This window comes from Oncorhynchus tshawytscha, linkage group LG06 (assembly GCF_018296145.1).
Source record: "Oncorhynchus tshawytscha isolate Ot180627B linkage group LG06, Otsh_v2.0, whole genome shotgun sequence".
Classification (NCBI taxonomy): Eukaryota; Metazoa; Chordata; class Actinopteri; order Salmoniformes; family Salmonidae; genus Oncorhynchus; species Oncorhynchus tshawytscha.
Window position 1 is genome coordinate 71,422,763 of NC_056434.1, and position 14,284 is coordinate 71,437,046.

Sequence of the window (14,284 nt, forward strand, 5' to 3'; positions counted from 1 at the left end):
GACAAAATGAAACATTTGTTCACCCAAAAATATTTTTTCTCAGATATAAGTGTTACTTAACACTGCAAATTATAGGAATGAATGGTTTTGGGTAGATTTTTCCTTTAGCTGGCAATGGGCAGCGTTGAACAAACGCCTTCCCTGTCACTCTCAGCTCTTCACCTGCCAGCTATTGCTGGCCGCAGACCACGGTTCCCTGCTGCCCTTCTGGATGCCACTCTATGCAAGCAGATTACACTAAGCCCCCTGGGAAATTAAGAAGTCCCTGTTCAGTTCAGTCTTCAGTCCCTCATCTAGGCATCATGCCTGCCACAACAGGGATTGGCAGGGCCATAAATGTAACCTTTGACCTTGGAGTGTTTTAAGCTGATGACGATGATCAGTGACACTGAGGTTGGGCAATCTTCCAATCTTCTCACTGCTTGGAAAGTTGAGGTAAGGCGAGGGATCTGGATTGGTTCAAGATTCCTCATCTCTTGTCTTGAGAGAGAGAGGTGACATTGGAAAGGGACTCTCAGACAATTGCTCTCTGTCATCAAGGCTTAATATTTATTTAAAGGGCAGTAGTATTTATGAGTGCATAAGGAGGTATTAAAGGTTTTATGAGATGAAGGACCTGGTGTGAAGTTGCCTGGAAGAAAGCCATTCATCTACAGGAGTAGTGTTCTCTTCTTTCATTCTCTATCTCTGATGGGAAGAGACTGTCTGTGGCTGGAGAATAATGTCTTAGTTATTCTGACAATATCAATATGGATTGGATTGTGTGTATATATGCATTACTAGTTAGTTGAAAAGATGGCCCAGGTGTCCATCAGTGGTGTGAGACGATCCGTTATTATGGGAACAACTCCCATCAAATCATTATGAACAAACTGAATTCCCCATCAGCTAAAATGTGTTTTAAGAACTTCGAGTGAGCCGTGGCTATTTGATTTAGTTACTTTTTTCAGATGAAGTTTTGAAAACGCAGAGGGCACTGATTTCATAGGCAGCTAAAAAAAACATTCTGAAAATAAAATGTCAGTGGGCAGCATTATCTCAGTGGTGCCTTGTCTGAGTGCTCTGGTAATTCAGTGCTGATTGAAATGTCCTGTAAAGAATTAAGGCACTGTCTATTTCTGTAAGCCTGCTTCTTCTGAAAATACCTTGAAATATTTTGCAGCTTTTATATCCCAGTCATGGAACAAAGTAAGATCTTGCACAAAAACAAACACAGCACATCTAAAACTGGCTAGTTGTGCCTCCATCCATCTCTGAGCCCAGTTCTTTTGTGAGGAAAAACGATAAACATTTATTAATTGAAGTTTTGTTGCTTAAGGGGGAATCGGCATGTTGATTAGTGCAGGATATTATCTCCTCAAATGAAAGCAAATTACCCCGAGGTTCTAATTAGAATATTTAGATTGTCCTTGGACTAAGCTCCTGGAGTGTATAGTGCCTTGATTACCAATTACTGATGGAATACTGTGTCTTTAACATTTTCTGTTTTTCCTCCTATACTTCGACTAATTTGGCTGTGAACAAAAGAGATATATCCATTAAAGCAATGTTCCCCTCTCTATGGTTTGTGAGATGGCTAATTAAACATTAGTCTAGATGCTTCGGTGCTCGTTGATCTGCTTTGGTAATCCTAATTGTGGATAGACATTTGTTGTTGAATGAATTATTATTCGATGTCTATTGCACTAATGCTATGCATTGTCTGGAGGTATATACTGTAGATCGAGTTACTGCAGTGCTTGTTGATCAGGTTGGTGTCCCTCCCTTCTGCACCTTCAGAAACCCATCTATACACAATACCCCATAATGACGAAGAGAAAACATGTTTTTAGAAATTTTAGCAAATGTATTGAAAAATGAATACAGAAATATCTCATTCACATAAGTATTCACACCCCTGAGTCAATACATGTTATAATCAGCTTTGGCAGCAATTATAGCTGTGAGTCTTTCTGGGTAAGTCTCTAAGAGCTTTGCACACCTGGTTTGTAAAACATTTGCAAGTTATTTTCTTAATTCTTCAAGCTCTGTCAAGTTGGTTGTTGATCATTGCTTAAACAGACATTTTCATGTCCTGCGATAGATTTTCAAGTCAATTTAAGTCAAAACTGTAACTAGGCCACTCAGCAACATTCAAAGTCATCTTGGTAAGCAACTCCAGTGTATATTTGGCCTTGTGTTTTAGGTTATTGTCCTGCTGAATGGTAAAGTTGTCTCCCGGTGTCAGGCGTGTGCGTACTTGTGGTGAAGTCAGCTGCAGGAGAGCAGAGAATTGTGAACAGGCACACACTTTATTACGGCAGGAGAGATATACAGATGGGCGCAGCTGCATCAAAAACCTCCTTAAGCCAACAAGGCAAAGTGTATAGCGCGCACAAATATCACACAACATAAATGTATAACAATACAAATAAGCTTAGTGAAAACACATGGAAAATAACAAACGCTTAGCCTAGTGTGTACAACACGTAACACACAAATAGTTTCACACAAAGACATGAGGGGGAACAGAGGAATAAAAACATGTAGGGTGATTGGGGAAACCAAGTGTGAATGGAACAAGACAAAACCAATGGAAAATTGAACAATGGAGCGGCGATGGCTAGAAAGCCGGTGACGTCGACCGCCGAACGCCACCCGAACAAGGAGAGGAGCTGACTCGACGAAGTCGTGACACCCAGTGTCTGTTGGAAAGCAGACTGAACCAGGATTTACTCTAGGTTTTTGCCTACGCTTACCTCTATTCCATTTATTTTTATCCCCCCAAAAAACTCCCTTGCCGATGACAAGCATATCCATAACATGATGCAGCCACGACCATGCTTGAAAATATGAAGAGTGATACACTCTGTATCAATGTGTTCTTATATTTGCCCCAAACATAAAGTTTTGTATTAAGGAAATAGTGTTAATTTCTTTGCCATATTTTTAGAAGTTTTACAGTGCCTTATTCTAAACAGGATGTCTGTTTTGGAATATTTGTGTTCCCTACAGTCTTCCTTCTTTTCACTCTGCCACTTAAGTAAAGTGGAGAAACTACAATGTTGTTGATCCGTCCTCAGTTTTCTCCTATTACAGCCATTCAACTCTGTAACTGTTTTAGTCACAATTGGCCTGATGGTGAAATCCCTGAGCAGTTTATTTCCTCTCCGGTAACCGAGTTAGGAAGGACGCCTGTATCTCTGTAGTGACTTATCCACAGTGTAATTAATAGCTTAACAATGCTCAAAGGGATATTCAATGTATTGTTTTTTTCCATCTACCAATAGGTTCCCTTTGCGAGGCATTGGAAAACCTCCCTGGTCTCTGTGGTTGAATCTATGTTTGAAATTCACTGCTTGACTGGGGGACCTTACAGATAATTGTATATGTGGGGTACAGAGATGAGGTAGTCATTCAAAAATCATGTTAAACACCATTATAGCACACAAAGGGAGTCCATGCAACTTATTATGTGACTTTGTTAAGCACATTTTTACTCCTGAACTTATTTAGGCTTGCCATAACAAAGGGGTTGAATATTTACTTATTTTATTTATATAAAAAAAAAATCACCTTTATTTAACCAGGTAGGCTAGTTGAGAACAAGTTCTTACAACTGCGACCTGGCCAAGATAAAGCAAAGCAGTTCGACGCATACAACAACACAGAGTTACACATGGAATAAACAAACATACAGTCAATAATATAGTAACAAAAATACTTACATTTCAGCATTTTGTTTTAATTAATTTGTAAAAGTTTCTCAAAACATACTTACTTTATTTAACCATTAATTTACCAGGTAAGTTGACTGAGAAGACATTCCCATTTACAGCAATGACCCGGGGAATAGTTACAGGGATGAATGAGCCAATTAGAAGCTGGGGATGATGAGGTGGCCATGATGTTATGAGGGACAGATTGGACATTTAGGAAGACTTCACCTTACACAGGGCAATGTCCCCAATCACTGCCCTGGGGTATTGGGATATTGTTTTCAGACCAGAGGAAAGAGTGCCTCCTACTGGCCCTCCAACACCACTTCCAGCAGCATCTGGTCTCCCTTCCAGGGACCAAATAAGTCCAAACCTGCTTAGGTATGCTACTGGCCAATTCCACTTTGACATTATGGGGCATTGTGTGTATGCCAGTGACACAAAATCTCAATTTAATCTATTTTAAATCCAGGCTGTAACACAACAAAATGTGGAAAAAGTAAAGGGGTGCGAATACTTTATGAAGACACTGTATGTGATCCTAATTGTGGAAAGACCATGATGTTGAGATCATTGTTCCTGAAAGATGTCCTTCTTGTTCTTAAAGTATGTCCCTCTATTTCAGACAATTGTAACCTAATGCTTTTTTCCTGGTTATTGTATGATTGTCTCAAGTATAGGCTACATTTCCCATGCATCTACCCCTAAGTGGCTTCACTGGAGGTGCATCACTGGGATGTTCAGCATAGCCCTGTAAATACCTTTGGTCACATTGAATTGGACATGCAGTCCTGGTAGATACCCAGGCCTCTGGTTACAGAGATACTGATGATCAGTAAAGAGTGTCAAGTCATCAGAGTATCATGTTACCCATGACACACCATGCTATCTCACCCTCACGCTCAGTCCACTTAGGACTGTTGGGGACTCATTTTGACCCTTTTCTCTCTCAGCTATAGTGTCTTGCTGCAGAATATACAGTATCTCTTTACTAAGCATATTTGGGCTCAATCTTCTCAGAAAAGGAATCCAAATCTGTTGAATTAATTGGTTGTTGACCCTTATTGCAGTTTGGTTTTAGTTCTCTGTACGTTGTCCCCTCCTGTAGAATAGTTAAACGTATGTTCCAAGCTAGCCTCCACTCCCCCTGATATTCTCTGTTTGTATTGATTTTCACTTGAAGATCATTCTCTATACACTTGGTCCAACACTCCTGAGTGTGTGTGTGTGCGCGCATGGAGGGGGGGAGCGAGAGAGGTATATGTCCTCTCATCTCCCTCTGCCATTCCTCTTTCTCTGTCCTTCCCTCTGGTGTGTCTGCCCCCACCTGCCTTTCGTTGTATCTCTATGTCTTATTTTTCTCACTGTCTTACACGTCGATTCAGAGCATCCCAAACATGTTCAATGGGTGACATGTCTGGTGAGTATGCGGGCCATGGAAGAACTGGGACATTTTCAGCTTCCAGAAATTGTGTACAGATCCTTGCGACATGGGGACATGCATTTTCATGTTGAAACATGAGGTGATGGCAGCGGATGAATGGCACGGCAATGGGCCTCAGGATCTTTTCACGGTACCTCTGTGCATTCAAATTGTCATGGGTGAAATGCAATTGTGTTTATTGTCCGTAGCTTATGCTTGCCCATACCCATACCCCAACACCACCGTGGGGGACTCTGATCACAACGTTGACATCAGGAAACCACTCGCCCATATGACGCCATACACGCTGTCTGCCATCTGCCCGGTATAGTTGAACCCAAGATTAATCCGCGAAAAGGACACATCTCCAGCATGCCAATGGCCATCGAAGGTGAGCATTTGCCCACTGAAGTCGGTTACGACGTCGAACTGCAGTCAGGTCAAGACCCTGGTGAGAACGACAAGCATGCAGATGAGCTTCCCTGAGACGGGTTCTGACTGTTTGTGCAGTCATTCTTTGTTTGTACAAACCCACAGTTTCATCAGCTATCCGGGTGACTGGTTTCAGATGGTCCCGCAGTTGAAGAAGCTGGATGTTGAGGTCCTTGGCTGGTGTGGTTACAAGTGGTCTGGCTGTTTAGACGTACTGCCAAATTCTATAAAACAACATTGGAGGCAGCTTATGGTAGAGAAAGGAACATTAAATTGTATGTCAACAGCTCTGGTGAACATTCCTGCAGTCAGCTTACCAATTGCACTCTCCCTTCAAAACATGAGACATCTGTGACATTGTGTTGTGCACATTTTAGAGTGGCCTTTTCTGTCAAGGTGCACCTGTGTAATGCTGTTTAATCAGCTACTTGATATGCCACACCTGTCAGGTGGATTATCTTGGAAAAATAGAAATGCTCACTAACACTAACACATTTGTGCACAAAATTTGAGAGAAATAAGCTTTTTGTGCATGTGGAACATTTAAGTGATCTTTTATTTCAGCTCATGAAACATGGGAGCAACACTTTACATGTTGTCCAATATATTACGACAAGCAGTGGTGTAAAGTATCTGTACTTTACTTTACTATTTATATTTTTGACTACTTTTACTTTTCACTACATTTTTTAAAAGAAAATTACCCCATACATTTTCCCTGACACACAAAATGACTAGTTACATTTTTAAATGCTTAGCAGGACAGCAATAGGGTCCAATTCACACACTTATCAAGAGAACATCCATAAAAAAAATATTTAAAAAAAAAAATATATATATATATATATATACAGTGTATAAATATATATATAAATATATATATATAGTGTATAAATTGATCCCATCTGGTTTAGTTAATATAAGGAATTTTAAATGATTTATACTTTTACTTTTGACACTTAAGTATATTTAAAACCAAATACTTTTACTCTCATAATATTTTTCTGGGTGACTTGCACTTTTACTTGAGTCATTTTCTATTACGTATCTTTACTTTTACTAAAGTATGACAATTGCGTACTTTTTCCACCACTGGCGACAAGCTGTGTGTTCTTCCAAATATGTTCGCTTTCCTGCTTGCTGGCTGCACAATGCACTCCTTATGTTTTTGGCTCTTGTACCCCTTTCCCTATTGGACCAAGTTAACTCGATGCATACCGCCTGACTTCACAATTGAGCTTTTTAGGATTTGCCCTGGCCTGACAGATATGTCGATACATCTATAAGCAGCTTTGCCGTGGTGTGTGTATATGCCTATACCAACTTCAACAGTAGCCTTCATTAGCAACCTGAGGAACATTACAGCCTATGGTATTTAGGAATTTCAGCATGACTAAGCTATGTTTACTATGAATACAGAATTCCAGGGGTGGGACAGTGATCGGAACCATCTCTGATATTCTCTTCTAACTCTGGGACGCCACCCGAGAGGGAAGAGTCCCAGATGAAGAATGTCAGAAAACAAACACACAAACACCCTGGAACAAATGTAAACACCAGATGAAATATGGTGTTCTCTTTTCTCTTTGGCTTTGTAGTCAACATGTGTCTCTTGACTGTGCTGACTTTAAAGCTGATGTGGTTATTGTGTGTGTGTGTGTGTGTGTATGTGTGTGTGTGTGTCTTGCTGCCCTTCTGCTGCAGTGTGTGCTCTAATCTCAACAGGGGACCATTAACAGAGCAATACAAGCCATTGTTCTTCCTCCCTGCTGGAGAATATTCTTCTCAAAGCAGGCTTTTGACATTACTACAAACACACACACACACACGCACACGCACACAGATGCAATAAAACCAACCGACTCCTTGGGATCCGAAGGTCTTGCTAAAGGTCTCATTTTAAGAGACATTCTGCACACACACATAGTTACACACATACACCTACACACACATACACACACACCCTCATACACGCCTAAACATACTCCCACTCTCCCTTTCTCTCCACATATTTGCTCAGAGCTGATGAGCATACTCATTTTCATGTGCTGTGTTGTGTATGCCTCAGATTGGTAGGTCGGACCACTTTCTATTTTTGTCTGAATCAAAGGAAATGTAGATCTCTCTGTTTCTCCAGCAGATGCATTCATTAATCTAATTGCTGTGAAATTGTAGGAAATCTGAACTCCTATATCAGAGCTCATACTCCTACTCCTAACAGATTAGCTGTGCAGTTACAAAATGACTGAAATGAGATGAGCGGTGTGTCACCTTACTGATGAATTAAACCTCTGAATTAATACACACATAGACAGCATACATAAGAATTATTTTTCTCTGTCGCATTTCAAATGAATGTGCATCCACCTGAAGTCGAAAATGGACAAACTGGATGTAATGAATACACAATTTCATGAAACAACTGAACTTTCAAATATTGTGGCACCCCTTATTGCCATTGAATCACTAATTATCATGCGTAGCTGTGCTAGAGAAATAAAACAAATGGATATAACAGCGAATTCAAGCCTGCAGTTGTATTACTGATTCATGTGCACTTTTAAACCTTCACATTACTGGAAGGGCTCGTGGCCATGAATATTTGATGGGAAAACGATCGGCCCGTTCGCACCTAGCGACAGGTGTTTAGTTGCGTAAGAGGAGTTAAGCAACAGACTGCCATTGAGGAACCTTAGAGGGGCCTATTTTCTCTGTCCCTCTCTGATGACACACAGACGTATTGTAAGGAGACACCTGGGCTGGACAACAGATCACATGTTTTCCTCAACATGCCGTAGACAGGGACAATAGTTGCTGAATGAGTTATAGTGAGAGTCAACTTGTTCTCCATGTCCAGTAAACATTCTCCTTGAACCTGGTCTCTCAGCATCTCTAAGAATGTCACTGCTGATGTCAGTAAGGTACATACTGTCGGTTCATGGACATGGGCCATAATATGTGCCTTTTATAAAGTGTGCCATTATGTAATTATGTGGGAAATTCCTTTCTTGGGTGCCAGTAAGGTGCATAGGTTCGTCATATGTGTCTCTAAACAGTGTGCTATTAAGTAATTAAGTGGGAAATGATTTTCTTGGAGAAAGACAGCAATACTTAGATGGTACTGTACTAACGTCAGTAAGGTATAGCTTGAGGAAATTATGCTTGGTTATTGTTTCTGTATGTATGTATGTATGTATGTATGTATGTAATGTAATGTAATGTAATGTAATGGTATGTATGTAATTTTCATCATAGGTACACTTCAACTATGACAGACAAAATTAGGAAACAAAATCCAGAAAATCACATTGTAGGATTTTTAATGAATTTATTTGCATTATTGTGGTGGAAAATAAGTATTTGGTCAATAACAAAAGTGTATCTCAATACTTTGTTATATACCCTTTGTTGGCAATGACAGAGGTCAAATGTTTTCTGTAAGTCTTCACAAGGTTTTTACACACTGTTGCTGGTATTTTGGCCCATTCCTCCATGCAGATCTCCTCTAGAGCAGTGATGTTTTGGGGCTGTTGCTGGGCAACACGGACTTTCAACTCCCTCCAAAGATTTTCTATGGGGTTGAGATCTGGAGACTGGCTAGGCCACTCCAGGACCTTGAAATGCTTCTTACGAAGCCACTCCTTCGTTGCCCAGGCGGTGTGTTTGGGATCATTGTCATGCTGAAAGACCCAGCCACGTTTCATTTTCAATGCCCTTGCTGATGGAAGGAGGTTTTCACTCAAAATCCCACGATACATGGCCCCATTCAGTCTTTCCTTTACACGGATCAGTCGTCCTGGTCCCTTTGCAGAAAAACAGCCCCAAAGCACGATGTTTCCACCCACATGCTTCACAGTAAGTAGTGTTCTTTGGATGCAACTCAGCATTCTTTGTCCTCCAAACACGACAAGTTGAGTTTTTACCAAAAAGTTATATTTTGGTTTCATCTGACCATATGACATTCTCCCAATCTTCTTCTGGATCATCCAAATGCTCTCTAGCAAACTTCAGATGGGCCTGGACATGTACTGGCTTAAGCAGGGGGACACGTCTGGCACTGCAGGGTTTGAGTCCCTGGCGGCGTAGTGTGTTACTGATGGTAGGCTTTGTTACTTTGGTCCCAGCTCTCTGCAGGTCATTCACTAGGTCCCCCTGTGTGGTTCTGGGATTTTGGCTCACCATTCTTGTGATCATTTTGACCCCACGGGGTGAGATCTTGCGTGGAGCCCCAGATCGAGGGAGATTATCAGTGGTCTTGTATGTCTTCCATTTCCTAATAATTGCTCCCACAGTTGATTTCTTCAAACCAAGCTGCTTACCTATTGCAGATTCAGTCTTCCCAGCCTGGTGCAGGTCTACAATTTTGTTTCTGGTGTCCTTTGACAGCTCTTTGGTCTTGGCCATAGTGGAGTTTGGAGTGTGACTGTTTGAGGTTGTGGACAGGTGTCTTTTATACTGATAACAAGTTCAAACAGGTGCCATTAATACAGGTAACAAGTGGAGGACAGAGGAGCCTCTTAAAGAAGAAGTTACAGGTCTGTGAGAGCCAGAAATCTTGCTTGTTTGTAGGTGACCAAATACTTATTTTCCGCCATAATTTGCAAATAAATTCATTAAAAATCCTACAATGTGATTTTCTGGATTTTTTTTCTCATTTTGTCTGTCATAGTTGAAGTGTACCTATGTTGAAAATTACAGGCCTCTCATCTTTTTAAGTGGGAGAACTTGCACAATTGGTGTCTGACTAAATACTTTTTTGCCCCACTGTATGTATGTATGTATGTATGTGCATGCCTCTGAAGAGTTCACTTAAGTAATTATGTTCAAAACAAACACTTATCATGAGTTTTTAAGTCAGAAAATGTATGCAACAATTTAAGATGGCCCCTTTAAGTAATATATGGTAATATATGTAATTATTTCCAAACTACAGTTATCATTTCCAAACTACAAGAAAAACGGCTAACTATGTTGTGGTGGATGTATCTTGTTTCCTACTCCCATGCCAAATGAAGTCCATCTAAATATTGCTTTTATAGAGATGTTATTTTGATTCACTGACTCTCTATTCCTTTACTCCACTCCCCTCTTTCCTCTCCTGTTTTTATCTCTCTCTCTCCTCTAACATCAAACCTCTCCTCCAAACCATCATGCTATTCTTTTCTCCCATGATTCTTTTCTGCTTTCCTTCTATGGCACCATTAACCCTGACCTCTAAAGACTGGCAGTATGAGGGTAAGAGGGTAGACCTTCACTTTTCCTCTCTCTCGCTCTCCCTTTCTCTCGGCATTAAGTGTATATTGACTCTCAACTAGGGTTGCAAAGCTACCGGTAATTTAACAAAGCTAATAAACAGTTTACCTATGTCACTCTATGGTAACTTTGGTCATTTATACTTGAATAACAAGAAATATGTATATATTAAACATCAATGGTATTCACTAAGTTGATGGTTTATGTTTAGGATAATGTCATTCTTTGTCATTGTATTTTTTAAATCATCTTATTTTATATATTTTTTATTTGTGATAAGGCCACACAGAGGGCCAGAGATAATTACAGACCAAAAAGGACACTAAATGTCTTATTGTTAATTATATAAAATCATTGACTACCAAAATGCTGGTAGTTTACTGGCAAACGTTTTTCAGTAATATACCCTACCTTTGCAACCCTTCTCAATACCTTTCTCCTGTCTTTCTCTGTCATACAGTCATCACTGAAGCGCAATTCTCTCTTTGTACTCTGAGTAGTTCCCATCTGTGCATCTCCCGTACTGGACACTGTGCTCGTGTTGTCCCCCACATGGTTGTCATATATTGTCATCATGTATTATAGTGAATTGGTCATCACTGTGCTTTTGTGTCAGTGTCGTTCAACCCATCAATGTTCTTCAACAGTCATAGAAATGATGCAACCATTCTTAATCAGTTATGACAATTTATGTCAGCGTATAACATAAGGCTCTTTGTGGTGTTAATGTGTTTTATTGCATTCTCTCTCCGCATACAGAATGTAAACTGTCTCGGTCAGGCCCCCCTGCTACCATAGTGACCATCGATGAAGAGAGCCCCAATGGTATGTACTTCCTTTTTGTTTTCTCTGTACAGTACCTGCTGTTCAATATAGACCATAACATACAATTACAACACAGAGTTGAAGTACCGGTACTTGGATTTCAAAGTTAAGAGTCGACTGGTATGCTACTGGGTGGCCAATCAAACCTCTACCCAAGATCCCAGGCTAGGAACCTTTGTGCTCCTGTTGAGAACACATCTAGCTTAAAGACTTCAGTTACCTGTAGCACTATACTTTCTATTTACCTAATTAGCTCAATGAAAATCAACTTGTTGCAGGCACTTGTTATTGTGTACTATGTGTGTGTGTGTGTGTGTGTGTGTGTGTGAGTTGGCCTCCCCAGGCAGGGGACGTGTGTGCTTGGTACAGATGGTGTTTGTCGTGGTGGTGCGGTGTGGGGTTCCATTAGTGTATAGACCGCTCCCAACCGAGGACTGTACGGCTATGCATGGCTGTGTGCAACTGGTGACGGCTACAGCTCTGAGTGTGTTCAAGGACTCAGGGATGTCGCTAAACAGATGTGCACCAGTTGTTGGGGTCAAGTGTGCCAAAATCCTTCTCCAGTTTCCTCATTATTATCTTTCTCCACCTTTTGCCTCTCTTCCTCCTCCTCCTCCTCCTCCTCCTCCTCCACTGCTAATATAGTTTATGCTGGTGAGCTGAGATGTTGCACCATGCAGATTCATTTTATGTGTTTTTTTTCAACTGGTAAAAGGAATTTGGTTGAGAGTGAAGTAACTTCCAGCTGAGAAACAGGTGGACCTGCCTCAAAGTGGCTCCCTGCAGGAATAAGCTCTGCAGGTTAACAACATTTAATGAGCAGTTTTCAGCTAGCATGCTTTTCTGGGTCTGTTTATACAGTCAGTTTATTATTTCACACGCGCTTCACTGGGCTGTCACATCATACTGGAGTTGCCTCTCACAGGTGTGTGTGTGAGCGCACGAGCTCGACTCCATTTGCCTGTGCTCGTGCATCTCTGTTTCTGCTTTGCTGTTGTTTTGTTCTGGGTATGATTTATTGAAATTGAGAGCTGTTGTTTTTCAGTTTTGGGTGGAGCTTTTTAAAAGACAAACCGCTCAACAACCAGACCCTTATAATGGATGTCACAATGTCCTTCCCAGCCCTACCTCTCCATACATGTCCTTCCCAGCCCTACCTCTCCATACATGTCCTTCCCAGCCCTACCTCTCCATACATGTCCTTCCCAGCCCTACCTCTCCATACATGTCCTTCCCAGCCCTAACTCTCCATACACGTCCTTCCCAGCCCTACCTCTCCATACATGTCCTTCCCAGCCCTACCTCTCCATAGACGTCCTTCCCAGCCCTACCTCTCCATAGACGTCCTTCCCAGCCCTACCTCTCCATACACATCCTTCCCAGCCCTACCTCTCCATACATGTCCTTCCCAGCCCTACCTCTCCATACACATCTTTCCCAGCCCTACCTCTCCATACATGTCCTTCCCAGGCCTACCTCTCCATACACGTCCTTCCCAGGCCTACCGCTCCATACACGTCCTTCCCAGCCCTACCTCTCCATACATGTCCTTCCCAGCCCTACCTCTCCATACACATCCTTCCCAGTCCTATCTCTCCATACATGTCCTTCCCAGCCCTACCTGTCCATACATGTCCTTCCCAGCCCCCTGCCTTTCCATACATGTCCTTCCCAGCCCTACATGTCCTTCCCAGCCCTACCTCTCCATACATGTCCTTCCCAGCCCTACCTCTCCATACACGTCCTTCTCAGCCCTACCTCTCCATACACGTCCTTCCCAGCCCTAATTCTCCATACACGTCCTTCCCAGCCCTACCTCTCCATAGACGTCCTTCCCAGCCCTACCTCTCCATAGACATCCTTCCCAGCCCTACCTCTCCATACATGTCCTTCCCAGCCCTACCTCTCCATACATGTCCTTCCCAGCCCTACCTCTCCATACATGTCCTTCCCAGCCCTACCTCTCCATACACGTCCTTCCCAGCCCTACCTCTCCACACATGTCCTTCCCAGCCCTACCTCTCCATACATGTCCTTCCCAGCCCTTCCTCTCCATACATGTCCTTCCCAGCCCTACCTCTCAATACATGTCCTTCCCAGCCCGACCTCTCCATACATGTCCTTCCCAGCCCGACCTCTCCATATGTGTTACTGTGATATGGCCATGATGGATTGTCTAGGGAATGTGTTAGACTGCCATGCATTCCCTTTTATATTAGTTTACGTCGGTCACCAGAAAAACTAACGGAATAATCATCAGTCCTTCGCCATTTGCTTTGTCTGTAGGTTTCCAAGAAATGTCCTTGTTTTAGAATGTGTTTTGCATCACTTGAGGGACGAATACATCATAAACCTTGTGATAGAAGACTTGAATCAGTTGCTGAAATTCTATTTTCAAAAGATTATTTCAATGGCTATTCATTGAAGAACAGAGTAGCCTGCACACTGCTCTTGCTCATATAACTTAGTTTTTTTTAACCCGTTACACTCGTGGGAATTGGCCTATATGCATGTAGGGCCCAGTTCAAATGTTTCAAACAGAAGAAATATGAGAAGCATATGGTAGTGAAAGGAAACCGAAAGTGAGGACACATTTTGAGCATTTGACATTTTCTGTACTTTTCGCAGCATTTGTCAATACCGAAATCTGACT

General features: G+C 41.8%; 1 protein-coding gene across 5 annotated transcripts in view; it reads left to right on the plus strand.

Moving 5' to 3' along the window:
* LOC112253027 (protocadherin-15) overlaps positions 1 to 14,284 on the plus strand; it is a 285,586-nt gene that overhangs the window by 53,542 nt on the left and 217,760 nt on the right. For 4 of the 5 annotated variants that reach the window (XM_042323590.1, XM_024424885.2, XM_024424883.2 and 1 more), the window contains exons 3-4: positions 10,774 to 10,788; positions 11,566 to 11,631. In XM_042323590.1, coding sequence (XP_042179524.1) covers positions 10,774 to 10,788; positions 11,566 to 11,631 — 81 coding nt within the window. The remainder of the gene's footprint in view (positions 1 to 10,773; positions 10,789 to 11,565; positions 11,632 to 14,284) is intronic. The other variant, XM_042323591.1, reaches the window with a different exon arrangement.